The 26,553-nt window shown below is 43.2% G+C and overlaps 1 protein-coding gene across 4 annotated transcripts in view; it reads left to right on the top strand.

Moving 5' to 3' along the window:
• Positions 1-26,003, top strand: part of Lrrc36 (leucine rich repeat containing 36) — a 47,313-nt gene extending 21,310 nt beyond the window's left edge. For 2 of the 4 annotated variants that reach the window (XM_021170131.3, XM_085843635.1), the window contains 9 exons: positions 6,072-6,199; positions 8,560-8,608; positions 11,163-11,603; positions 14,027-14,319; positions 17,413-17,578; positions 19,265-19,413; positions 20,303-20,426; positions 22,926-23,040; positions 25,665-26,003. In XM_021170131.3, coding sequence (XP_021025790.1) covers positions 6,072-6,199; positions 8,560-8,608; positions 11,163-11,603; positions 14,027-14,319; positions 17,413-17,578; positions 19,265-19,413; positions 20,303-20,426; positions 22,926-23,040; positions 25,665-25,890 — 1,691 coding nt within the window. In that variant the 3' untranslated portion in view covers positions 25,891-26,003. Of the gene's footprint in view, positions 1-6,071; positions 6,200-8,559; positions 8,609-11,156; positions 11,604-14,026; positions 14,320-17,412; positions 17,579-19,264; positions 19,414-20,302; positions 20,427-22,925; positions 23,041-25,664 lie in introns of all 4 variants that reach the window. The other 2 variants (XM_029480791.2, XM_021170130.2) reach the window with 2 other exon arrangements.
• The last annotated feature ends 550 nt before the right edge of the window (positions 26,004-26,553 follow it).

Below are 26,553 nucleotides of genomic sequence, written 5' to 3'. Positions count from 1 at the left end.
GAAGAAGAAGAAGAAGAAGAAGAAGAAGAAGAAGGAAGAAAAGTGTGTACTACATGTCTAATTATTCTATGACATTTTGTGAGTTGTTAGCTTAATAAAGAGAATGCCCAGGGTGGCACATGCCATAAATCCCAGAATGCAAGAGGCAGAAATGGAGGATTTCTGTAAGTTTTCAGACAGTCTGTTCTATATAATGATTTCTAGACTAGCCAGAGCTACATAGTGAGACCCTGACTTAAAAGACAGAGAACTTTATCCTGTGGATATGTGTTTATAGAACACATGGATTTGGAATTGAATGGAACTCTGCTCATTCTTTTAGCCAATTCTTTTTGCCTTTAAATAAAATCACAATTAAGATACGCTGATTTCATGAATATAGCATATTTTAAAAGACCAAAATAAAAGTGTTCACAAAAATCCATCTCACAAGCAGGAGAGATGGTTCAGTAAATAAAGTGTTTGCTAGAGCAGGTGTGTGGGCCCAGTCAGGACCCTAGAACTCACCCAAAAAGCCAAGTGCAGTAGCACATGTTCATAATCCTGGGGTTGGGGAATTGGATCCAGGAGAGACCCTGCCTCAAAAACTAAGGTGGAGCTCAGTAAACAGACACCAAACATCAACCTCCAGCCACTCGCAAGCTCATGCTACAGTAGAGAGGTCAGGGGACCACTTGAAGGTGTTGGTTCTCTCCTTCAACTGTGTGGGTCTCAGGAATGAACTCAGGTGGCCAGGCCTGGCAGCAGGGGCCTGACCCTCTTAGCCATCTCCCAAGCTCCAAGGCCTTCTTTATAACTCATTAAAACCCATCCCGTTTTAACTTGTTGATTCTCGCCATCTCAATTTGGCCATGATGGTGTTTTACATGGATAAATGCCAGCGGCGAATAGCAGAGACATCTCAACCTACCAGCTTAAACAAGACAGAAGTTCATTTCTCTTTCCTAAAGAAGAGCCCTTCAAAGCTGTTGTGAGATCAGGGAGTTTTAATAGTGGAATAAATGCAGGAGTAACCAGTGATCTCTGCTACAGTCCAAAGGAGAGCAATTTAGCTCTGTGTGTCTCCTGGCAGAACTTGTGTTATGTTATCAGGGAAATGGCATGATAGTGTCAACTCTTCCTGTACTCCCAGTCCAGAGTGATTTATCACAGGTAATTAGGTTATAGGTCAGACTGAGTTAAGAACACCACTGTGACAGAGACAGCAAAGGGAAAGGAAGCAGCAGTGCTCAGATGCTGCCTGGGGACCTGGGAAAGGTCTCACTAGGCGGGAGGTGCTCGAGCAGGCTCTCTGTGGGCATAGTTGAGAAGAAAGAGTTGTCAAAGTAGAGAGAAAAGAAGCTGCAAACCTAGCTCCGAGAAACAAGGAAGGAGACTTGTGGGCAGGAAGTCCAGGTACATCAAGTCACCAAATAGAGGTGTGACAGATAAGGACATCGACTCAGCTTGTGACTGGCACAAAGACCAAACTGTAAAGAGCCTCTTTGCTGGTAACTGTGTTCATTTTTATACTCAAGGGAAAGTGGGTAGCAATTTGTTTGAAGGGAAAGGCGTTTATTAGGTGTGTCTCTAGAGGGAAACTGAAGCCTGATTCAGGCAAAAGAGGACTGGTCCGAATAGAGCCCCAGGGATGGAACTTGGGATGGAATCCTCAAGGATCCTGGAGACAAACGCTGAGGGGGTTTGCCTGTGATGCTGTTACAGAAGTTATATCTAACACGAATTGAATTTATGAATAAAATAGTCAAGAGATGTTGAAAAGATAAAAGTACAACGGTACTGAAGTTACAACTCATGACAGTCTTGTGGTGGGAAAATACTCATTTTCTTTAACGATTGTCATTTAATGTGAATATCATTGCAAAATTTTTTAACTTGGGAATTAAATTTTTACCAGGGCTTAGTAAATCAAAGAAAATGGCTCAGTTTCATTTATTTTAGGGACTAGTAGAACACAAGTAACTTCTTTTTTTTTTATGATTTGTTTGTTTTTTGAGACAGGGTTTCTCTGTACAGCCCTGGCTGTCCTGGAACTCACTTTGTAGACCAGTCTTGTTGAACTTACAGATATCCACCTGCCTCTGCCTCCTGAGTGCTGGGATTAAAGATGTGCACCAGCTTTTCATTTCAATTTTCTGTGTATGACTTTATTTAGCCTGCATGGATGTAGATCACAGGCATGCAGTACTCACACAGGCCAGAAGAGGGACTCAGATCCCCTGGTACTGAAGTAACCGGTGGCTCTGAGCCTTCGTGGGGGTTCCAGAGACTGAGCTCAGGTCCTCTTCAGGAACAGCAAGTGCAATTAACCCTGAACCAATACTCCAGGCCCCCCTCCAGTTATTTCTGCTTTTAATGTTTTATTTGGAATTCAATAAGGTGTTTATTAAAGTTTCACAGTGAGAGGGAGACAAAAGTTTGAGGGGACAGAATACCCATGGACCTCAAAGAGCAAACAGCTGAAGTGCCTTCCCATAGCTGGACAGCAAGTCCTACCCTGCTGGTGACCTGGGCAATGCATTTCTATTTCAACCTCTCATGGACTGCAGGGTCTTTGTCCAAACAAAGCTAAGTGATTGCTGGCAGTCAAAGCAGTCAACTGTTCGTTCTTTGCCTCCATCCCAGCATTATAAAGTCAGTGTAGGGCTGGTGAGATGGCTCAGTGGGTAAGAGCACCCGACTGCTCTTCCAAAGGTCCAGAGTTCAGGTCCCAGCAACCACATGGTGGCTCACAACCATCCGTAACGAGATCTGGCGCCCTCTTCTGGAGTGTCTGAAGACAGCTACAGTGTACTTACATATAATAAATAAATAAATCTTTAAAAAATAAAAAATAAAAATAAAGTCAGTGTATTCCTGTTACCTTGATATGGGGGTGTGAAAATGGGCTGGACAACAATATCACAACTGTACTTGTTTTGGGGATTACGCACTCAACATATTTTCTATCTGAAGAAAAATAAAGTATAAGATAAAAAAAAAAGTATCTAAGAATGCAAATCGTTACTTTTTCGTAAATTTTCCTGATGTGGCATGTGTAAAATTTAGCCATAATTGTGTGAGAATAAATTACCAGAGTTTTTAGTTCAAGGAGAACATAGCAGGACAGGCAAGGTGGGTCAGCAAATAAGGAAGACACATGATGACCCCACTTGGTGGAAGAAAGAGTCAACTTCCCCTAAATTATCCTTGATCTCCACATGTCTGCCATGGCAGTGATTCATTCAGACGCATCATAAATAAGTAAAACATAACAAAAATTTAAAAGTACTACAGCAGCTGGGCATGATAACACACACTTGAAATTTTAGTACTTTAGCCGCTAAGGCAGGAGGATCATTAGGCTAGCCTGAGCTACATAGGGAGACCCTATCTAGAAAGTAGAGAACCCACAAAATAATGGAGGGACTGAAAAAAATCATATATCTGATAAGGGCCTAGCATCTGTTTTATACAAGGAGCTCTTACAACTCAGTAACAAAAAGATGTCCGACCTGGCACTGGGAAGATGGCTCAGCAGGCAGCCATACCAGCTGCGAAAAATCCTGATAACCTGAGTTCAGTCTCCAGAACCCATGGGAAAAACAAGCTGTGGAGACACACATCTGCAGTTCCAGCAGGAGAGGTGACAACAGGGCAATCCCCTGGAAGTCTGAGGGTTGTGTATACAGCAGGACAGCAGGATAAAGGAGAGAGCCGGCCTCAACAGGAGGAAGGTGAGAAGCAGCACCTAAAAGCTGCCCACTGGTAACACGTGCTCATCTGGGCACCACGCACCCACACAGACAACACAATATTTCTTAAAAGATACTCAACTTGACTAAAGTATGGGCAAAGGATTTAAATAGATGCTTCTCCAAAAATTCATATGCAACTGACCAAGTTCATGAAATATTCAACGCCACTAAGCATCAGGGAAAGGCAAATTTATAACCACTTCATACGCATTAGGATTACAAGACTCGAAAGGACAGATAATAAGCAAGAGCAAGGATGTAGAAATTTTGATCCTTCATACATTGCTAATAGGAGAGCAAAATTGTACAACGTCTTTGGAAAGTAGTTTAGCAATTTCTTAAGAAGTTAAACATAGAGGTACCAGAAATTCCACTCTAATCTGTCTCCTGGGAAAAATAGAAACAAAGCAAAGTGTGATAGATATATCCATATAAAGAGTAGTATTCAAGGCTGGAGAGATGGCTCAGTGGTTAAGAGCACTGGCTGCTCTTCCAGAGGACTCAAGTTCAATTCCCAGCACCCACATGGCAGATCATAACTATCTAAAACTCCAGTTCCAGGGGATCTATCATCCTCACACAAACATACACGCAGGAAAACCACCAGTGCAAATAAAGTAAAATAAAATAAACTGTTAAAAATTTTAAAAAAAAGGGGGGGGGGATTAAAGGAGCCGGGCGTGGTGGCGCACGCCTTTAATCCCAGCACTCAGGAGGCAGAGGCAGGTGGATTTCTGAGTTTGAGGCCAGCCTGGTCTACAAAGTGAGTTCCAGGATATACAGGGCTACACAGAGAAACCCTGTCTATACAGAAAAACAACAACAACAACAACAACAACAACAAACCCAGAAGTTCAAGGTAAGCTACAACTACATAATGAATTTGAGGCCAGACTGGGCTACATGACATCCTACCTTTAAAAGGAGAGAGGCCAGTTGAAAATGACAGAGACTAGAGTTAAGGGATTTTGATTTGGGATCATTTAGACTCCAAGTATCATTAATCCCAGGGGGTACACCAGCACTTGGCAAAGAGCTCAGACAATGGAGGATTTGCTCAAACCAAAAATTAGATTGAAGGAAAGAAAAAGAACCGGTGAGTCTGGAAACCAGTGTTGAGTGTTGAAACAGAAAAAGTCATCTTGTACAGGGTGAGGACAGGCAGAGCCTGAACCCAAATCAGGTTACTTTGCCCCAGTGCTCAGGCTGCAACCACCCAGTCTCTGCTTCGCCTTGTTTCGTACCCAGTGCCACCGTGAAAGCTACCAGAGAAACAAAGTGTGAGAGTTTTGTGTTATTCTTAGAAAGGTAGTTTTACCAGACTCAGGGAAAGAAGCGCTATCTTGTATTTACCGACAACATCTCAAAACCAGAAGGCAACTCAGAAATGGGATGCATCTCAGCCTCAGATGGACTCAACGGCTGTTGCCATGCTGTGTTTGAAGTAGCCTGGCTCTTGGTGGTTTTTGGCTGCCAGAAAGCTTGTAGAAGAACACATGGCTTGAAGAAGGCCAAGATTTTGAAAGGCTCTTGCACAATCCTGCTAAAAAAGAATTTCCCTAAACCAATGCAAAGCACTTAGTTTCCAAAGTCCCTTCAGAAGGTGGAGGCTGCCCTCGAACTTATAAAGAACAAGCTGGGGACCTTCTTGCTCCAGCCTTTCCCATACTGGGGTCACAGCGGTATGCCACCCAGTTCAAATGGGAACTTCTAAAGTGCCTACCATTAGAAGTTTTATAGTTTTCGTTTTAAAGTTATTTCTCTAATCATATGTAAGAAATACTGGGAGACCTAAGAAATCAGTATTCTCTATGAAGTAGGTTCTGATTAGATATTATTCTCTTTTTACAAATGAGGCAATTGAGGTAGAAAGAGCCAGTCTTGAAAGGACAAATCAGGGTGGTCTGATTAGAGCCTTGGAGATGTGTATAAAACCAGAGTCTATTCTCAGCATCTCCTGTGGAAGGGGATTGTTGACTTGATGTTAGGCTTCACCGTTTACTCAATGGGAAGTGTGCAAAATACATTTCGACTTCTGAGTGTCTACAGAACACTTCAAAACTTACGAGACCATTTTATACCCATGGTCTTGTTTTTGCCTCCCTTTGCTGCTGAAAGAGACGGGTTGTATAAGTTTCATCAGCATTGCTGAACTAACAAAGTGAGGGAATTCCGAGAGCTGATGAAGCAACCTGCCCAGGTTCTCATAGTTTCTAAGTGGTGACACCATGAGTTAACCCCAGGTCTTATGACTTCCCCTTAGTATCTTTCTATAAGACATGCTACCTTTGAACTATGTTGGGACTTCACTGTATTCCTTTCCTTTTAATATAGACGCAAACAAAGGACTTTTTATTCCCTTCCCCAACCGGGAAATAAAGGATTCCCTAAGCAGCATTTGTGCAGCCCAGGGCAGTGGCACACCAGCTCAGAAATTAGACGTTTTTCCACTGGGGACACAGGTAATTCATTCACTCTCCTGCCGAATGACCAATACTAATAATATAGTGTTGTCTTTACTTATACATGGGACCTTACTTAGCACACTGGAAGCTGGGCAGGGATGCATCCATGTTTAACAGTTCAGAGCTGGCTATAAAATTCCTTCTCTTTACCAAACGCCTCCATCTCCTGTTCTCTGACCTCTCACATTTTCTCCCTTCACCCTTTTTTTTTTTAAAGATTTATTTATTATTATAACTAAGTACACTGTAGCTGTCTTCAGATACACCAGAAGAGAATGTCAGATCTCATATACGGATGGTTGTAAGCCACCATGTGGTTGCTGGGATTTGAACTCAGGACCTTTGGAAGAGCAGTTGGTGCTCTTAACCACTGAGCCATCTCTCCAGTCCCCCTTCACCTTTTTTAAGCTCAAAGTTTTACGTATCAAGACAGCTTTCTCCCAAAGCTGTCTCTGCTGTGTAACAGACAGCGAGGAAGGGTAATGTGGCAAGGAGTGATAGGCAATGAGAGATTAGAGATAGTGCAAGATTTAGGAAAAATTAAAAATAACAGCTGGACAGTGTGGTAGCACACTCGGGAGGCAGAGGCAAGCAGATCTCTGAGTTTGAGGCCAGCTTGGTCTACAGAGTGAGTTCCAGAACAGTCAAGGCTACTCGGAGAAACCTGTATTGGAAAAAAACAAACAAACACCCCCCGCAAGTTTTCTGAGGGGAAAAAAAGGTGGTAGAAGTCATGTAATCACTTTATTAAAGTTATCATGTGTGAGCCAGTATGACCTAAGAACAGAGAACTTCTCCCTTGGCTTTTTTTTTTTTTTTAAATAAGCAACAGGATGGTGGAAAACAGCCAGCCAGAGTAAGGGCTAATGGAGATGTGAATGGTCAGCGCAGCTTTAGTGAAGAGACAGTGAGGATTTTTCAATATGTGTGTGCTATAAAGCCTTTTAGTTCTCAAGGTGGTTAGAATTTGTTTCTTTGTTTTTAGAGGTCCTTCTTGGGTGCTAGGAAACTATCTCTGTTACCTTTTCTTTTCTTTTCTTTTTTTAAATCTTGCTATTTATTTGAGAAAACAATGTCTATTCCAATATACAATTAAGTAGTACTTCAGAGTTAAAAACAAGCAAAAACACCCTCTCTAGAATTATTTCCTTAAGGAAGAAAAAAAAAGAATTGAATAAATTACTATAATCCTTACATTTAGCATAAAGCAGTGCAAATAATTCTTCCCCTTCTTCCTCTTCTCCTCTTCCTCCTCCTCCTCCTCTTCTTCCTCCTCCTCCCCCTCCTCCTTTTTTTTTTTTTTTTGGTTACATAAATTGTATATGTGGGTGCCAGTATATGCTGGAATAGAACCCAAGGCCTTGGGCATGCTGGGCTAGCACAGTACCACAGAAGTATAGCCCTAGCCAATATATTTTAAGATTATAACCAAATATTTTAAGATTTTAAAAAAACACATATTAGATTGCTTTCTTTTTGCTTCAGCTGTTGCCTAGTTATGCCTCAGATTAATTTACAGCTTGTTAAAACTCCAGCAGTCGCTTGGCACAATGGGCACACACCTGTAATGCCAGTACTGAGGAGGCAGAAGTAGGATTGTTAGGCTATCGTGATTATACAGGGAGCTCCAGGCCAGCCAGGGCTACACTGCACTCCCTGTCTCCGGGGAAAAAGAAGAGTGAACATAAATTCTTGTTAGCTTCTGTAGCTAGCACTCAGCTTTATCAGAAAAACCAAATAAATAGAGAAGATAAAACTGGAAACCGAGATCTGGGTGGAGAGATGGCTCAGTAGGTGAAGCATTTGCTGTGCAGGCGTGAGCAGCTGGTTTGGATTCCCATGTAAAAGCCGTGTACAGTTAAAGGGGGACAGGTGGATCACGGGCGCACTGGCCAGCCAGACTAATCAAATAGATGAGCTACAAGTTTAATGAGAGGCCCTGTATCAAAAATTAAGGTTGCAGAGTACTAAAGGAAGACAGCCAACAACAATCTTTGATGGTTAACTCTTATGCGCATCCCTACACACACACCACCTCTCACCTCCCTCTCCCTGACGAAAATGAAAACATGGTCTGAACTAATTTGCATGCAGACAAAACTCAGCATCGCAGTGTTTGTGTTTTCAAGGAGCCTCCTTCCCACTCTAAAGCAACTCTGGAGCCTCCTCGTGCTGTAACTGTCTTAAAATGGGCTCAACCTTGGACCCCTGCTGGAAGGTCTGTTTCCCTGCCTCCAGGGATGCGTGTCCATGGTAACAGGAAAATATGCTCAACTCCCACTCCCGTGAGCTTATGTCTGAACACTCACAGATGCCTTTCTTCCTAAATTTTCAAACTTTTTTTTTTTTTTTTTTAGATGCAGGAAGCAACAAGAAGGGAGACAAGTGACCTTCACCAGGAAGATGGTAAATATTTTGCTCATTGGCTATCCGGAGAGATCTGGATGGGATAAGATTTACGGGATGACCCGGCAGCGCTCCATCTTCTGGTCAGATGACCCATCTGCTTTCCCAGGGACTGGCTCAGCGCTTACGATCTGGGAGGCTTTTCTGCTTGAAGAGTGACTGTTCCCTTCTGCACCGCTTCACTTTCTTCTCCTGCTCTCCTCCATATGTGTTATTTCTATATTTTTTCTCTTTCTGTGTACTCTTAGAATTACTCCCCAAAGGACAATATGTTTTTAACTTATACAATCTAAAAATTGTCAATATCTTAATTTTTCCTTATTTATTTATTTATTTATTTATTTATTTATTTATTATATGTAAGTACACTGTAGCTGTCTTCAGACACTCCATAAGAGGGCATCAGATCTCATTATGGGTGAGCCACCATGTGGTTGCTGGGATTTGAACTTCGGACCTCCAGAAGAATAGTCGGGTGCTCTTACCCACTGAGCCATCTCACCAGCCCAATTTTTCCTTCTTTTAGAAATGAAATTTAAAGACCGTAAAGGACTTTTCTCTTTCCAGCTCCTTGCCCCACAAAAGATATTGCTCCTACAGACTTTTGTTCTGCTTTCGTGAATGGAGCCTAAGACCTTCCTAGTGCTGCCAAGGGCTCTGAGCTATGTTCCCCAGTGAGTTCCTAATGGACTTCTAGTCTTCACACTGCTAAACCCCACAAGATTTCTTTAATGCAATTTCCATTTAGATTTATCTTTGTTTTTATTTCTTTCTTTAGCCCAGGCATCCGATCCCTTCTGAGATCATTTTCTCCAGCTTATAATGCATCCTTTGGTGTGGCCTATGGTGATGAACTCTCTGTTTTGTTTGTTGGTTTAATGCTTCCGTTTCACCATTATTCTTTCTTTCTTTCTTTCTTTCTTTCTTTCTTTCTTTCTTTCTTTCTTTCTTTCTTTCTTTCTTTCTTTCTTTCTTTTTTCTCGAGGCAGGGTTCCTCTGTGTAGCCCGGGCTGTCCTGGAACTCACTTTGTAGACCAGGCTGGCCTCAAACTCAGAAATCCGCCTGCCTCTGCCTCCCGGGTGCTGGGATTAAAGGCGTGCACCACCACGCCCGACGCCCGGCTTAAATTCTTAATTCCAAATATTTTTCTTCTTTGTTTAGTATGTTTGATTTGGTCTGGGTCACTTTTTCTAAGGAAAATGTAAGCTTTTTTTTTTTTAATATTTCCGTAAACAGAATAAACATAGGTGTCTGATAGCTATATGGTATATATTATTTATAACATCAAACCTTTGTAAGTCTTTTTTTTTTCTACTGGTTTTCATTCATGTTAATACTTTGGTTTTTGTTTGTTTGGACTGTTTGCTTACTCTTAATTTGAATAATTATATGAACATTATGATTAGTCTTATATGTGTTTGTCTTTTTCAGAACAAATTTTCATTTGCTTCTGCCCGGTACCTAGAATACTATCCGTCTGGGGCTGATAACTCCAGCACAAGTCATTATCAGAGATGCCTTATTTCCAGCTTATCTTCACCCTTAGCACTGCATCCTACCCACATGTTCTTACTATAGTGTGTACTAGTGCCCTGGGTAAAACACTGCTGGTCTGGAGGTCCTCAGGACCATCACGGTTAGAGGGGTTAATATGACCAACTCAGAAATAGCATAGCTACTACTCCTAAGGCAGCCCTTCAAGCATAAGAATCTCTGAACACATCAAGGAGCACAGAGCCTGCTCCTTTCTCTGGCGTCCTACTCGCTAAACTGTGAGACATATTACATAGCAAATAGAGCTCAGAGAAATGCTTTAGAATTGGGTTAGCACCTCGGCCAGGATTTTCATACATTTTGCATTCCCTGCTGTTTATGTCTATTTGTCTTTTCCAGAACAAATTTTCATTTGCTTCTGCCCGGTACCTAGAATACTATCCGTCTGGGGCAGCTTTAACCCCAGCCTCAAGTCTTAGGTATCAGTTCCCAGGGAGTGAACTAAAACCCCTGGGTGGAGTTTTAAGGGTGAACGAAGGCAAAGACTCTATAAAATCATAGACCAACTATTGTCTATAAACTGAATACACAAAGCCACGACTCTTGTCATGGGGAGGTCCACCCACTTTTTATATGAAATTACTATTTAGAAGCCATGTGTGGTGACACACATCAGTAATAGCAGCACTTGGGAAATGGAGGGTTGGGGAGGGTTGTGAATTCAAGGCCAGTCTGGGATACACAGGCAGATCTTGTCTCAAAGGACAAAAAAGCAAAAAACAGTACATAGACACCTTTGAAATTATAGTTTTAAGAGACCATACTTAGGGTACTCTGTCAATATGACGTTTGTCACCAGAATAATACATATTGCTTGTCGTTTCGAAAGCATCCCCCCATGTCCTGTTGTCATCGTCCCTGTGGAAGGCGTTCGATGGCTACTAGAATTAGAACCACCTCTTCCAGTGCCCTCTCCTGGTCTAGTGAACAGAGAAACCTGCCTGGGCCAAGATATGCTCTCATCGTCTTTTGTTTTGTCTCTCCCTTGGTGAGAATTAGAACTCAGGCTCTACCCGCCTCCTCAGAGCACAGTCCGATCTCCAGAGAAGATGACAAGAGATGGATACCGAGTGTCTTTCCTAGACACTAAGTCTTCAAGTTCTTCTCCAGAAAAGGACTTGATACCAAAACCTGATGCCTATCCGTGCACCCATGATGCCTCCTTGGGTAAACGCCTGGATGTAGGTGATTCTAACCAGATCCTTCCCTGTCAGTTACCTTCTGAGGTTTGTCTGGACCGCTATGGTAATCAATATTCTCAAACTCTGTGCCTGCACGGAAGTCTTGTCAAAAGGGCTCAGAAGGGCAAGAACTACCGAGAACATAGCATAAAACCTTCACACGACAAAAAGGCCACCTCGTCCCATCCCTGTGGAGACTTACTAACATCCCTGTCAAACCCCGACTCCAGCACGGGAAGGCTGCTGAGGCTTAGCTCAGGTAATAGCTTCCTGTCCGTTTGCAAGTCCTTTTAAACTCATGAAGTTCGGAGTTAGGATTTCTTGAATTGGATCCCTATTTCTTCAGTGGTGTGTTAGGGTCATGAGTGGTTCATGGAACGTCAAGAAATCTGGAGGGGCATGGGTGTGACATGATGGGTGAGTTAGAGAAAAATAGAGAAATGTGAGTCTCACAAGTGCACATGATTTTAGTTAAGCAGCATACCACCACTTACTGCCAGCCGCAGCTAGTTCTCTCTGGTGGCCATCATGAATCTCTGTCCTCTGCATAGGTGACCGACCACATGTGGATGCACATGTATACACATGTATGGGGGCGGGGCAAGACAACAAGAACTTCTTGGGGTGATGTGTTGAGAACAGAATAGGAAAATGTATTCTCCAGAAAAGTTAGTTTCAGGGTAAGTTATTGAGAGTAGTCTTCAACTATAATTTTTTTTAAAGCTTATTGAATAGCCAGATGCTATTCTAGTTCTGAGGTAAAGTGAGAGCAAATTCAAATTCCATGGATACTTGATCCTAAGTTTTAAATCTCTGCTTTTATTCTAACAAGATAAGATAGTAGGAACTGCAGAGAGGCTCAGTGCTTAAGAGCACTGACTGATCTTCCAGAGGTTCTGAGTTCAATTCCTAGCAAACTCATGGTGGCTCACAATTATCTGTAACGGGATCCGATGCTCTCTTCTGGTGTGTTTGAAGAGAGTGGCGAGTAGCAGTGTACTCAATTACATAAAATAAATAAATCTTTTTTTAAAAGATAAGATAGTAAGTTAACATATAAATATGTCAGTTGATAAATGTTGGTAGCTTCAGCTAGAGAGAGCAGTGGAGACAGTGTGTGGACAACAGATTCTGACTGCTATATTATAAGAAAATTACTCTTTGATTTGCTGACAGCCTGGGAATAAAGTGTGGGAGAAAGACTCAGTGATTCCAGGGTTTCAACCTAAACTACTGAAAGAATGGAGTATATGTGTGTGTGTGTGTGTGTGTGTGTGTGTATGAATAGAACAGGAGAAATGAGTTTTAAGATAAACATCAAGAGTTTGGTTTTGGGTATTTTTTTAAGATTTATTTATTTATTTATTTATTTATTTATTTATTGTAAGTACACTGTAGCTGTCTTCAGACACTCCAGAAGAGGGTACCAGATCTCATTATGGATGGTTGTGAACCACCATGTGGTTGCTGGGATTTGAACTCAGGACCTTCGGAAGAGCAGTCAGTGCTCTTAACCGCTGAGCCATCTCTCCAGCCCGGTTTTGGGTATCTTAAGTTTGAGATGCTGCTAGAACTTCCCCGAGCTTGTGATCTAATAATTTGTCATAATGGATGAAGACGAGTGGAGAGAAGAAAGCCAAGGATTGTTACACTGGGAAGAATGTGCGTTAAGAAAGGGGAAGTGAACTGGGCATGGGTGATGGCGCATGCCTTTAATCCCAGCACTCAGGGGGCAGAGATAGGCAAATTTCTGAGTTCAAGGCCAACTTGGTCTACAGAATAAGTTCCAGGACAGCCAGGGCTACATAGAGAAACCCTCGTGTGTGTGTGTGTGTGTGTGTGTGTGTGTGTGTGTGTGTGTGTGTGTGTGTTCTGTGTTGGAGGCTGTAGGGAAGGAGAGCTGAGTCTGTCAGTTATTTGGAAATACAAAGGAATTAGTGAATAGCTTCAGGGGATACATTAAAATAAAAGCTCTATTGAGGTGAGTTTAAAAAAAAAAAAAAGCCTGGGCATGAAGCAAAAGTACTAAGTATGTGCAACCCCCGTCAAGGAGTTTCGCAATGGTGGGGAGCAGAGAAATGGGAGAGGGGATGGAGATAGAGTCCTATAAAACTGACCAGAACCATCAGTAGAGGGGCCATTAATGATAGAGCAAAAAAAAAAAAAAAAAAAAAAAACAGAACAGCTGCAGGGGAAACTTCTTGTCTGGTCCAGAAGAGATGAAATCTGGTTGGCTGATAAAGAAGCCGGCCTCAGGTGATGTACCAGGAGTTCATCTTTAAGGAGGAGGCAGAGGATTTATTCAGACAGCAGATAAATGATAATTTTTTATTCAGTAATGAGGTGGCATGGACCTTTAGCTTGATTGTCTCTATTTTCTCAGTGAGATAAAAGAGGGAAGAGACAATATTCAAAGTAACCTAGCAGTGATGGATTAAAGGAAAAAAGGTCAGAAGAGATGTGTTGTTCTCCAACCACTGCTCTGGTATAGGCTAGGAGCATAATCAGAATTGAGGTTTTGTCAGGTAGAGGGAGACAAAAGAGCTAATGGTGTATGTCAGGTGGGGACAAAGAACTAATGGTGTCTGCTAAAGAGGCGTCATCATGACCCTCGATACCAACAGAGGCAAGGTATGGGAGAGCTGAAAGGCTGGTTCATTTCCCAGGCTACTTTCTCCACAGATCTCTATGCCACAACCCATTTCAACAGTGACCCTGCTCTGCTGGCCAGTGTGGAGCAACAGCTTTCCAGCCTCCGTGACTTTGCACCAGCACCTGATTCTTTCCCAAGCAGCCCTGCCCTAGGGAATTCTCTGCGGACACTGCTGCTGCCTCCTGGGACTCCAGAAAACAGAGAGATTCCAACTAAGAGGTCATTTAGCCCTTCAAGGAGAGGATTCAAGCGGAAGGACGGTATCCTTGCCAACCCGAGTCTGAAGCGTGGTTTCCAAGACTCTACAGGCAGCGAGGCGCAAGTATTGACTTGTTTGTGTGTGTACAAGAAACACAGAGGCTCTAGAACAGAATGTGCTACTGTCAGGGTTTAGGGTGGTTCCCACCAATAGTGCTAGGAGTTAGTTGGGATTTCCCGAGGCTTATGACCAATATTACCAGGATAAATCCTGTGATTCTCCTGCCCCTAGGAAAAGCTTCATATCACAAAGGACCTGGCCCTGATTTACTTTGAGAGCATAGACATGGTACATGGTAGGGAACACTTTAATGTCCTGCAAGGATTTGCCAAGAGGAAGCAGTAAAGAAGTTGTCACAATGCGGTGAAGAGATGGCTCAGCAGTTAAGAGCACTGACTGCTTGTCCAAAGATCCTGAGTTCAAATCCCAGCAACTACATGGTGGCTCACAACCACCAGTACAGCTACAGTGTACCCATATACAATAAATAAATAGATAGGTAGGTAGGTAGATAGATAGATAGATAGATAGATAGATAGATAGATAGATAGACCTTGAAGAAAAAAAAGTTGTCACAAGGAACTTACTTAAAATAGTTTTTTTTTTGTTTTTTTTTTGGTTTTTCGAGACAGGGTTTTTCTGTGTAGCCCTGGCTGTCCTGGCACTCACTTTGTAGACCAGGCTGGCCTCGAACTCAGAAATCCGCCTGCCTCTGCCTCCCGAGTGCTGGGATTAAAGGCGTGCGCCACCACGCCCGGCTCTTAAAATAGTTTTTATAAAATCTTTTTTTTTTTTTTTTTTGAGACAGGGTCTCACTGTGTAAACCTAGCTAGTCTGGAACTCATTTTATACATAAATCAGACTGGCCTCAAACCCAGAGATCTGTCTGCCTCAGCCTCCTCAGTGCTGGGATTAAAGACTTGCCTCACCATGCTCAGCTAAAATCATTATTTTGCTTCTCTGTACAGGAAACCAAGTGATTCTAAAAAATTTCCCCAAAGTACCCACAGGCAAATGAACTAGATTGTCCAGAGGATTTTTCTCTGGGAATGAATTCAGAATCAAGAACTGGCTTTTCTGAGTGCTAATTTTCTCCAGCTTTTGCCAGCAGGAAGCCTTCCTTTGGACTGGAGAACGCATCTCCAACAGTCCATGACCATGTAAAGCAGGCACCAGTCATTTCCTGTCCCCTGAAGAAGCACAGTGCTTGATCAAAGCTGTCCCCAGCCGCTCTAAGATCCAGTTGTTGGGAATCTCTTTGCACATTAGCATGACTTGACGGCAACTTCTGTTCCTTGATCCTTTGAATTCTTCCCCCTCAGTTTTCAGAACTCTGGTGGGGAAAGCTGGGGTACAGCTTGCCCATTACGTACGAGGTCCTAGGCACAATCACATACCACAAGTAATAAAGGGAGAAGCCTAGGAGGCCTCTGGAGACAGTCATATTTTTTGTGCACTAAAGGGGGCAGTCTTGCAATATTTTCCTTTTTTGTTTTTTGGCTTGTTTTAGATTCTCAGCCACAAATGACTGTTTTACCAGATGAAAACACTAACCATGATGGTATATTTAGGGTGTCCCAGGAACACTTAGTATATTTGAGATGCTGCGCTACTAAAACGGCCTAAGAAAGAAAATTTCATCTCATATATTGTTAAATTCTATCTCATATATTGTTAAAAATCTCAACATTTTTGGACTATCTTTACTATTCCCACTTTTTCCTGTTAGATGTTGTTTTTCTTACTATGGAGAGTGTCCAAAGTGCTAACTTAATGTAAACACAAGGTCAGACATTTTTGCTTATCCTGTGTGCCCGAGATGAGTTCAGGGCCCACACATGTGCCAGGTCCTTGGCATGGTGGACCGTGTTACTAGCACTTGGGGAGCAGAGGTGAGAGGATCAGGAGTTCAAGACCAGCCTGGGCCACATGAGAATCAGTCTCAACCAATAAAGAAAAAAAAAAGTTAAAGCCATTAACAGTAAATGTTTATTTTTAATAGATTTCCCTAACGTAGCCTTTGGATATGACTAGACTTTCCTATGCTTTAACCCCAGATCAGGTTAACGTCCCAAATGATCCCGCCTTGTGTCCTTTATACGTCCCCGGTCCTTACTCTGTCCTGATCAGAGCTGGCTACAGACTTTCTGAGTGCATGCTTATCCCAGTTGTGATGTCATTTCCTACCAATCACAGGCCACACATGTTACTCAACTCAAGTCACTGTCCCGGGTGTTGGGCATCATTACCTCATTAATCAGCCTTAGTCTTTTGCATCAAAGGAGCCAAGAACTGAGAAATGATTTGGCTGTCTTTAATTTATTTCAGTGTGTGTGTGTGTGTGTGTGTGTGTGGTGCTGGGGATAGAAGCCAGGGCTTTGCACATGCATAGCAAGTGCTCTATCACTGAGCTAAATCTCTAGGCAGTATTAGCTTTTTTGAAGTCCACAAGACACAAAGACTAGGAACTAGACTTATATATAAAATGCACAATAATGTGTGTCAGGTTGGAATGAATAAAAGCAAATGTGAATTTTACTATACAGATCTATCTATGATTTCTTTATATAGAAAAAAAAACATTAGTACTTGACCCAACAATGGCATTTAACTTATATATTCTTAAAACGTTATAGAACATTTATTTTATTTTAAATAGAAGTTTATTATGAATTTTAATTTCTCATTAAATTACCCTCAATTTTATCTTATCACATATGGTACTTTTTAAACCATCCTGCAGTTTAATCTTCTTTTTGTATTACACGGTACACTGAGCCAAAATGTACGTACTAAGTAACATATTTTTATTGTTAACAAATTCTAAAAACCTCCATGGAAAAATAACGCTGGAGGATCCACTGCTTTTGAATTTGTCCTTGAGGGCCTAGAGATGAGGCTCAATGGTGGAGCACTTACCAGTATGTCCAGGGTCCTGGGGATAATCGATCAAAGAAAAAGAAAAAGGGAAGATGAAATTTCCCTGACTATTTCATGTGCTTGCCTTGGACATCATAATATGCAATTCACATCCAAACCAAAAGATGAAAGATTTGCTACTTTAAGGAGTTATTGACGCTTTATATGTCTGGATCCTTATTGTATAAGAATCACACAAACGATCCGGGGTCTTGGTTTTGTTTTTGTCTTCTTGAGCCTCTCTCTAGTGACCTGGGCAGTTTGCATGGTTTATCAGGAAACCACAGTCCCCCGATCTCTGCCAGAACCCCCCACGTGGCCACTGTCCTGAGACAGCTCCTGGAGCTGGTGGACAAGCACTGGAATGGCTCTGGCTCCCTCCTCCTGGACAAGAAGTTTCTTGGTAAGTGCATATAGCTCTCTGCACTGAGGAGGGCAGGACCTGGCTTCTGCCCTGTGGTTTGTTTTGTTAAAAGCCATCCAGTTCCCTTATCCCACAAGGGGAAGCTTGTATCACACGCAGACATTTCCCAGAAACGCCATAAGTAACGAATCTGCATTTTTGTCTCATTCGTCTTCCCTGTTTTTTTTTTTTAAATCAGCTGTTTGTCCGATTGCTTTGTAGCAATGGGTTTCTTCTTCCTGTGCTGTGCTTGTGGGTGCTCGTGTGTGGTCTTTGGTAACATGTTGCATGATCAGATATATGTAATAGAGAGTAGTTATATTAATAATTGCAAAACCATTTTCTATTCCTTTGAAAGTGCCGGTACTGAGGCCAACACAAGTTAGGTTTGGCTCTCTGAGATTTTCAGAGGCTGTTGAAATGTTGATTTTATAAAATGCAAATGAATTAATGCTCTTGGGCTAATTCTTAGATGCATGGGCAGAGAGCTTTATAAGCGTTGGCTCCAAGTGTTTATCTGTTGTTTGATGGCAAGAGAACTCAAGGAACTTTTACTTGTTAGAAAAGCTCTAAGGAGAAACTAGAAACTTAAACATTTTTTGGGCTGCAAAAATTATTTTTAATTTCTAAGGGCTGAGGCTGTAATTCAGTGGCAGAATATCTGTCCAGCAGGCACAAGCCCCATTCCAGCACTAAAAAACTTTCTTTAAAGATTTTTAGTTTGGGGCTGGAGAGATGGCTCCGTGGTTAAGAGCACTGACTGCTCTTCCAGAGGTCCTGAGTTCAATTCCCAGCAACCGCATGGTCGCTCACAACCATCTGTAATGAGATCTGATGCCCTCTTCTGGTGTGTCTGAAGACTGCAACAATGTACTCATATAAACAAATCTTTAAAAAAAAAATAGTTTTATCCAGGCAGTAATGGTGTGTACATCTTTAATCCCAGCACTTGGGAGGCAGAAGCAGGCTGATCTCTGTGAGTTCAAGGCCAGCCTGGTCTACACAGTGAGTTTCAGAATAGCCAGTGCTATACAGAGAGACCCTGTCTTGATAAAAAAAAAAAAAAAAAAAGATTTTAGCTTTAGTTGTGAACATTGGTGTATACATGCGCATATAGGTGCCTCACAGAGACCAGAGAGAGTGTTAGACTCCCTGGAGCTGGAGTTACAAGAGACTGTGAACCACCTGATATGGGTGCTGAAAACCGAACTCTGGTTTTCTTCAAGAAGAGCAAATATTCCTAATTGCTGAACCATCTTGACAAGCCCCCCTACCCCCATATTTTTAATTTAAAAATTATATGGGAAGAGGACAGAGAGGGTAATATGTGTGTGAGTATAATAATATGTTATGTACGTGTATGAGACTGTCATGATAAAATCCATCATTATGTATAATCAATATATGCTAGTTTTAAAACTTCTTAATTCTAAAGGGACATAGAGGATAAAGAAACAGTTTTCTTTGCCACTTCCTAGGAAATCATTCGCTGGGACGGTCACTCTGGACCATCCATAGAGGTTTCTGAGTTATCCCTTCACAGAGGCTTTGGGGGTCAGTCACTTAAAACTCATGTCCAACGCGGATAAGGTTAGATTGCAGAGCTGCCAGTTGTTGGTTTGGATTCTGAGCTGTGGTCTTTAAGATTTTCCCACGTACCCAACCTGATTTTTTTTTTTAAATCAGGTCCCGCCAGAGACTTGCTCCTGTCCTTGGTGGTCCCTGCACCCTCTCAGCAGTGGCGGCGCTCGCAGCTTGACGAGAAGGCAGGGAAAGCCTTGTGCTGGAGGGAGACCGAGCTAAAGGAAGCAGGGCTGCTAGTTCCTAACGATGTGGTACGGCCCCTCCCCCACCGCTCTCCCCTCTTTCTTTACCAGAAAAGACGTAGAGCATCATGACTAGAACAGCCCTGGGCCCCTGGGAGCATCACTGCCACGGACTCTTAGACACTCCAGAACCAAAATAGGGAAAAGGCAGGTGGGACAAATCAAGAAACAGAACTTGTTAGGAGGGGAACACGCAGGTTCTTCGGAAATGACTAGCCCAAATCCGAATCTCCTAAAGAAATACTTGAAAGCAGACAAAATTCTAGGGTAGAAATATGTAAGATCATACTGTTGAGAACCATTGCGTGGTCCCAATGACGCTTCCATCTTTGTCCCGTCTGCTGGAGCAGCAGCCATATTTGAATATCTGGATGCTGGCTTCAGGACAGAAAGAATTTTGTTTTGTTTTGTGTTTTGTTTTGTTTTGTTTTGTTTTGTTTTGTTTTGTTTTGTTTTGTTTTGTTTTTCAAGACAGGGTTTCTCTGTATAGCCCTGGCTGTCCTGGAACTCACTTTGTAGACCAGGCTGGCCTCGAACTCAGAAATCCGCCTGCCTCTGCCTCCTGAGAGTGCCGACTGACCAGAAAGAATCTTATAGCCCTCCGTTTCTGTTTTCTTACCTTCTGTGGGTTTTCAGGCACCACTCTGGGCCCTAGGAACTTCTGGTTAATGACTCTGAATGCCAGCCCCTTGCAAAAGCACCACTGTTCAGCAGGGGTCTGGATTACTCACAAGAAAGATGGGGGTTACACAGGATCAGTTTGAATGCTACCCTCCTATGAATCAAACTTGTAATGAGGCCACACAGCTGCTCCCCATTCTGTCTGTCTCTAGAGGAAAAGGCACTGCCCAGGAATTCATACTCTTAACGTGTGGGTGCATTGTTTTCTGGTCTAAAGGAAAGTCTGAAGCAAAAACTGGTCAAAGTGCTGGAGGAAAACCTTGTTCTGTCAGAAAAAATTCAGCAGTTGGAGGGAACCGCTGCCACCTCGATTGTGAGTGGGCACCCATCACACACACACGGTAAGTTAGGAAAGCCAGGAGCGAAACTACCCCAAATAACTGTTGGCAAATGACCCGTTTAATGAGCTTCATCAGCCACAGCATGCCTTTGGTCTCTTTTAACCATTATTTGTCTCTGCGACTCAATGGGAATTAGGACCTTACTTCAGAGATTTATTTTATTTCTTGTGGTGCTTGGAATCCAACCCAGGCTAGGTCCCCAGAAAATTGTAATGTGCGCATCTTTGAATTACCACATAAAGCTTTGTGTCCGTGTCAGACTTACATGAATGGCAGTTTTAGGATGACACTGCCTTTTGTCACCAAAGCAGGAGAAAATGTCTAAGGAAATAGAGCTCCATGGCCCAGCAGTGAATGTCACCCCATGTCTGAGTTCTTTCTTCCAGATAATCTCCATGTGAGAGACATTCAACTCAAAAATGTAAATTATACCATGATTTTAAAAGATAATGTACATTCAAAATATTGTCTTATATTTTATATAAGTATAAATATATATACATACATATATATATATATATATATATATATATAGTCTTATATATCTTAAGTTTGACTCTAAGGAAACTATAAAACACTCGTGTAACACCAGAAAGTTACCGTATATACTTGTGTAGTCATTTTCCCCTCTGTACCCCAGCCAACCACACAGCTATTTCTACATCCTCACTTAATGCCACTAATTAAATGGCACCGGTGACTCCCACAGGGTTGCATGAGTCGGCCTCATTTGTCTGTCAAATTCTATACTGTTGTATCTAGTATTTAATAACCATAAAGCTGTCTTTGCTCCGACTGTTCCAAGGGAAGAACTAAGGTGGAGAACAGTGGGGATGAACAGTTTTCTGATACCACCTCCCTTCCCTGGGGGTAGAGCTACAGCTCCCAAGACTCATGCTGTTGGCGCACACTTCAGACCGTCTTCCTAGAAGGGCATAGACGTTTCTCACACTGCTAAATCATCCACAGAAATGTGGTTTTGATTACGCAATCACTATTTGAGCTCCCATTTCACTCCATCTTTCCAAATGCTACTTTTTTCTTCTTCTTAGATTTATTTATTTGTTTATATGCATACACTGTAGCTGTCTTCAGACACACCAGAATAGAGCATTGGATCCCATTACAGATGTGTGTGAGCCACCATGTGGTTGCTGGGCCTTGAACTCAAGATCCTCTGGAAGAGCAGCCAGTGCTCTTAACCACTGAGCCATCTCTCCAGCCCCCAAATGCTACTTTTGTCTGTTTGTTTTGTTTTATTTGCTTTCTTTTTGGTTTGGTTTGAAACAGGATTTCTCTGTGTATCCCTGGCTCTCCTGGAACTCGCTCTGTGTACCAGGCTGGTTGAACACTCAAGAGATTCACCTGTCTCTGCCTCCCAAATGCTGGGATTAAATGTGTAGGCTGCCCGCCATGCTCAGCTGAAAATGCTACCATTTCTTTTTAGGTTTGCCATTGTGATGAATGAAAAACAATACCCACTTAAGCATTGGTTTCCACTATTTCATTATTATCATAGGTTAGCTTATACTTTAAAGTCTATCCTCAACTTCAAACCTCTAGCCCAGCTTTCATAAGTAAATACAGCACTCACACAGCTGTGAGAAACTTGCCTTGGAGCACTGACCCTCCACTGTTAAACTCAGCACCACCTGGTGATAGCCACAAACCCCAGATAAAGAGGGAACACCAATCTTCCCCTACCTGTTTTTGAGAAACAATCCTTTCATTCAGTCATAAGGCTTGCTTCTGCATGGCGGCTTACTGGGGGGGTTACTGCAGCTATAGCATTCCTGGTCTTCACCTTCCAGACCTTGTCATTCAAAACGGGATCCATGGTAACATCACCTGGGAGCTTGTTAGACAAGGGAGTATTGGTCCTCTCCACCACCTACTGAATCAGAATCTATTTTTAACAAGATCCCAGGTGATTGGTAAGCACGTTAGCATTTTCAGAGCATAATTCTAGAAAACTGGCTCTTCTAAAACCAGGGTTCCTGTGTTCTCACCCCCCTCAGGGCTGCAGGCCGGTGGCAGAGTGTGAGGCAGGCGTAATGGTCTTCGCTATCAGTGAGCTAGTGCAGTCTGATAATTTTATAGATTGACACCATAGTAGATGTTTTTCACAAACTAGGAAAAGAAGGGCACCCGGTTCCAAAACAAAATGGAGAATGCAGGAGATTGTTTGTTTACTGGGTAGAGAGAGAGGCAGGTGTGCCCCCTGGGTCCTCATGGGGGTACTGTAGGCTGTGGCCATCAGCTGCAGTGAAACTGGAAACTTGATGCACCTATGTGCAACTGTATCTGGCCAATTGTAAGTCAGATATCTGTTGCCAAACACCATATTCTTGTCAAATATCCCCGGTCTCCAAGGGAGGGAATGGTGGCATGTGGGGGTACGTATGAGGGAGCACAGTCGGGATGTTCCTGAGAACATGAGCGCCACTCAAACATGAACTTGGAGTCCTGCTCATTCCTCGGCTGTTGTACCTTTTGTAGATGAGCTTCTTCGAAAAAACCAACAGCTGACCATACAGGTGGCTTGCCTGACCCAGGAGCTGACTCAGCTGAAAAGACTGGAGGAGACAGTTGCTCTTCTCCAGGAGAGTCAGAGGTAGGAGCAGGCCTGGCCGGCCGGCTGGCTAACTGACTTCGGAGTCTGTGTTCACTCCTCTTTATCTCCTCTGCTTTTCTTGGAAGCTAGACTCCACACCTGTGTAAATTAGTGCAGTCTGTATGTAAATCTCCTGTACTTGGCCAGTTAGCCAGGGATCAAAGGACTGCTTCAGTACTGCTCTGATACACCAGGGACAAACCCTTGCTGGCGTTGCTGGCGTCGGTGGGTTGCACCTACTCAATAATTACTTTCTCCCTCGATGACTGTAATAGGACTCTAGGGTCACCCGATTGTTTTGGTCATTACCAACCCCTCAGATCAGTCCTCTGGCTCCCCAGGAAAGTGTTTGCTGTTGGGCCCCAAAGACTCACCGAGAGCACTCAGTAGGGAGTAATGGGGGAAAGAATCTAAAGTACACTCTAACGTCAGCCTCTTGACAGAGAAAGCACCCTCAAGCTGCAGACCGGAGACACCTGGGGGCGGGGGAGACGCGGGAGGTGGCTGAAGGCAGCCGGCATTCATGGAAAGCTCTTGAAGAGTTGATCTGCCCCCCCCCCCACCTCTGCTAGGACTCTCTCACTGATGTTCACAAAAAGCAAAACCCTCACCTGGAAACCCAGATCTCACCGTTGATTTTCAGTAGAGTAGCATTAAAGCCAGAGGGTCAGATCCAGGCCCTTTCTGGGTGACTTAAACAAAAACCAAAAAACCAAAGCCCCACAGCTTTTCAGCTGGTCATGGTGGCATCTTGCTTATAATCCTGGAACTTTCGGTAGTAGGAGGGTCAGCACTTCAAGGACAGCCTCAGCTACATAGTGAGTTTAAGGCTAGCCTGTACCACCTGAGATTCTAAAAACAAACAAACAAACAAAAGTCAAGCAACAACAAAAGTCTTTTACAATCTCAAGCTTTACAGGGTAGAGAGAATAAAGTCATGGCTCTCAAACCTAGGTCTGCACGGGAATTACAGGAAAGATTTGTTGACTGCAGATGCTCAGTCCCAGGACAGAGTTCTGATTGGCCCTGTAGGCTGGGAACGTGAGAATCTGCATTTCTGGTGTTTCCAGGCTGTGCTGTGCCTACTGCTCTGGAGCCCACACTGTGCACACATTAGAGTATCTCCCAAGAGCTGGACACTCAAAACACTGAACATCACAAATGAACTTGAAACAGCTCTGTTTCCCTAAGCCACTCAGCTCATTTGTTTTATTTTCACTTTGACGCTTAGGGAAATTTTTTTGGTTTATCTTGTTTGTACAGTTTTATAAAACATACCATCATCTCAAAGCCAAGTCCATAAATAAGGTAAATCCAGAAGTGTCTACTATTTCCCCTTACTGGCCTTCTGTAGTGGATGCCAGCCGCGCTGTTATCTGCTCATCTTTTATGCATAAAAAGGAGCACAGGTGTTACTTATTTAAATCTTTTGTTGTTGTTGTTACTTTTCAAAAATGTTTTATGTGCCTGGGTACTTGGCCTGCACGCATGCCTGATACCCATGGAATCCAGAAGAGGGTTCCAGGATCCCACAGTTACTGGTGATTGTGAGCCACCATGTGGGTGCTGGGAATTGAACTGGGAGCTTCTGAGGGTCAAGGCTCTGCAAGTCACCTCCTGGGTCTGCTTTAACCTGTTTGTTTGTTTGTTTGTTTGATGAGGGAGGGGGAATTGAACGTGCTAGTCCCAAGGACCAGCCTTGGGTTGTCAAGCACGCCAGCAAGCACCTTTTACCCACCGAGCCATCTCCTTGGATCAACACTTTTATCTTGAAAAGCAGTTCACAATGGACTGTGAGCTACTTCTCAGTCCTTTTTATAAATGCCTAGTACTCGTTGTATGATTATACATTTAAAAAAAAATAGTTCCCTGTTAATATCAGTTTAGATGAACCGTATTTATTTGGCTTCCAAAAACAGTACAGTATGAGCTGGGATGTGTGTGTACCCGGCAAGTGTGAGGTTCATGTTTCAATTCCTAACACCAAACTCCCCAAAGCAAAATAGTGCTGTAATTAATAATATTTATATACATTTTTTTAGAGACAGGATCTCTCTACATAGCTCTGGCTATCCTGGAACTCTCTATGTAGACCAGGCTAGCCTTAAGTTCCAGAGCGCCACCTGCCTCTGCCTCCTGAGTGCTGGGATTAAAGGCAAGCGCCACTACACCTGGCTGTGTACATCATATTTTGTGCTGGTGTGTGGGGATGGCTTTTGGTGTTGTATGGTAATTCCGAGTTCAAGAATGCAGTAGAGACTTGTACCATTAGTCTGGCACAGAGACAGGCTATTAAAGGAGGCGGTGATTAGGGAGTGGGAGTTGACAGCCTGATCAGATGCCAGTGTCCCTGAGCTTCTCCCTCCCTCCCTCAACAAGAAAGGGCTTTGGAAAGAATGGAAGAACCATTCCATAAAATGTGAGCTCCGTCACTGCTTCAGTCAGTGTGGAGCGCAGTCCATGAGGGAACCATGGTCTGCTTTTAAGATAACCCACTGGTAAGTTGGACAGTTCTGTTGAAAGGAGCTCCTGCACTGAGTTTGTCTTTAGTAGCCATTTCAGACCTGAATGGCCTGTGCTTTGCTTTTGTGATTTCATGACTGCCTTTCCCCCCTGGGCCTCAGGTCCCTGGTGGTAACTAATGAGTATCTGCTGCAGCAGCTGCATAAAGAGCAGAAAGGTTATTCCGGGAAATCGCTCCTGCCTCCCGAGAAGAGTCATCCTTTGGGGAGATCGTCGCCCTTTGGGAAAAGCACGCTGTCTTCCTCCTCACCAATGGTACACGACACGGGTCAGTACCTAATACAGAGTGTCTCAGAAGCTGACCCAGAGCCTAGTTTGTGGAGCTAGCACCGCAGCCCGCCCCACCAGCTCCCTCACCCACGGAGGATGCTCAGGGCTGCAGTCCCTGTGGTGGGTACTGGTGTTTACCCCCAAAGATTAAGAAAAACGTATTATGATTACTTTGTATTGTCCCTCTCTTATTTTTTCCACTTATTTCCTCCCATTTGGCCATTCTTCCCCTCTGCCCACACAAATTGTTGGCACTTGGGCCTAGGCACCATTTCACACAGAAACATTTGATTGAAAATGTCAGAAAGGAAAAGTTAGTGGACACATTTCCGTGTCATTCGAGACTGTGCGGAAAGTTACAGAACAACATCTGTCACTGTCTTCTGTGTTAGAGGAATTTCCAGAGACTCTGAAGGGTTTGAAGTCTCCTCCTGCCATAGTGCAAGTGTATACACTCTGGAGGAGCCCCTGGCCTGCTGAGACTCGGTTCTCAGAGGTTGGTCTAATGGGAGCTTGAAGTAGAGCATGTGGGTGGATGGTGGAGTCCATGTGGAGGCTCTAGTGAAGTCTCATGAATTAGGATGCTAAGGAAAAGATGCAGAGCCTCTTAGACTAGGATGCAGAGTCCAGTGATCCCTGAAGGATCATGGGTCAGGGATACGAAACAGTGGGATGTGGTACCACATGGGAATGTGATAGGACATCAGTCTTTGCCCAGAG

This window comes from Mus caroli, unplaced genomic scaffold (genome assembly GCF_978045245.1).
Source record: "Mus caroli unplaced genomic scaffold, Mus_caroli_1 scaffold_10, whole genome shotgun sequence".
In the NCBI taxonomy this organism is placed as follows: domain Eukaryota; kingdom Metazoa; phylum Chordata; class Mammalia; order Rodentia; family Muridae; genus Mus; species Mus caroli.
Note: the sequence above shows the minus strand (reverse complement) of the source record. Positions and strands in the feature narration are given on the sequence as shown.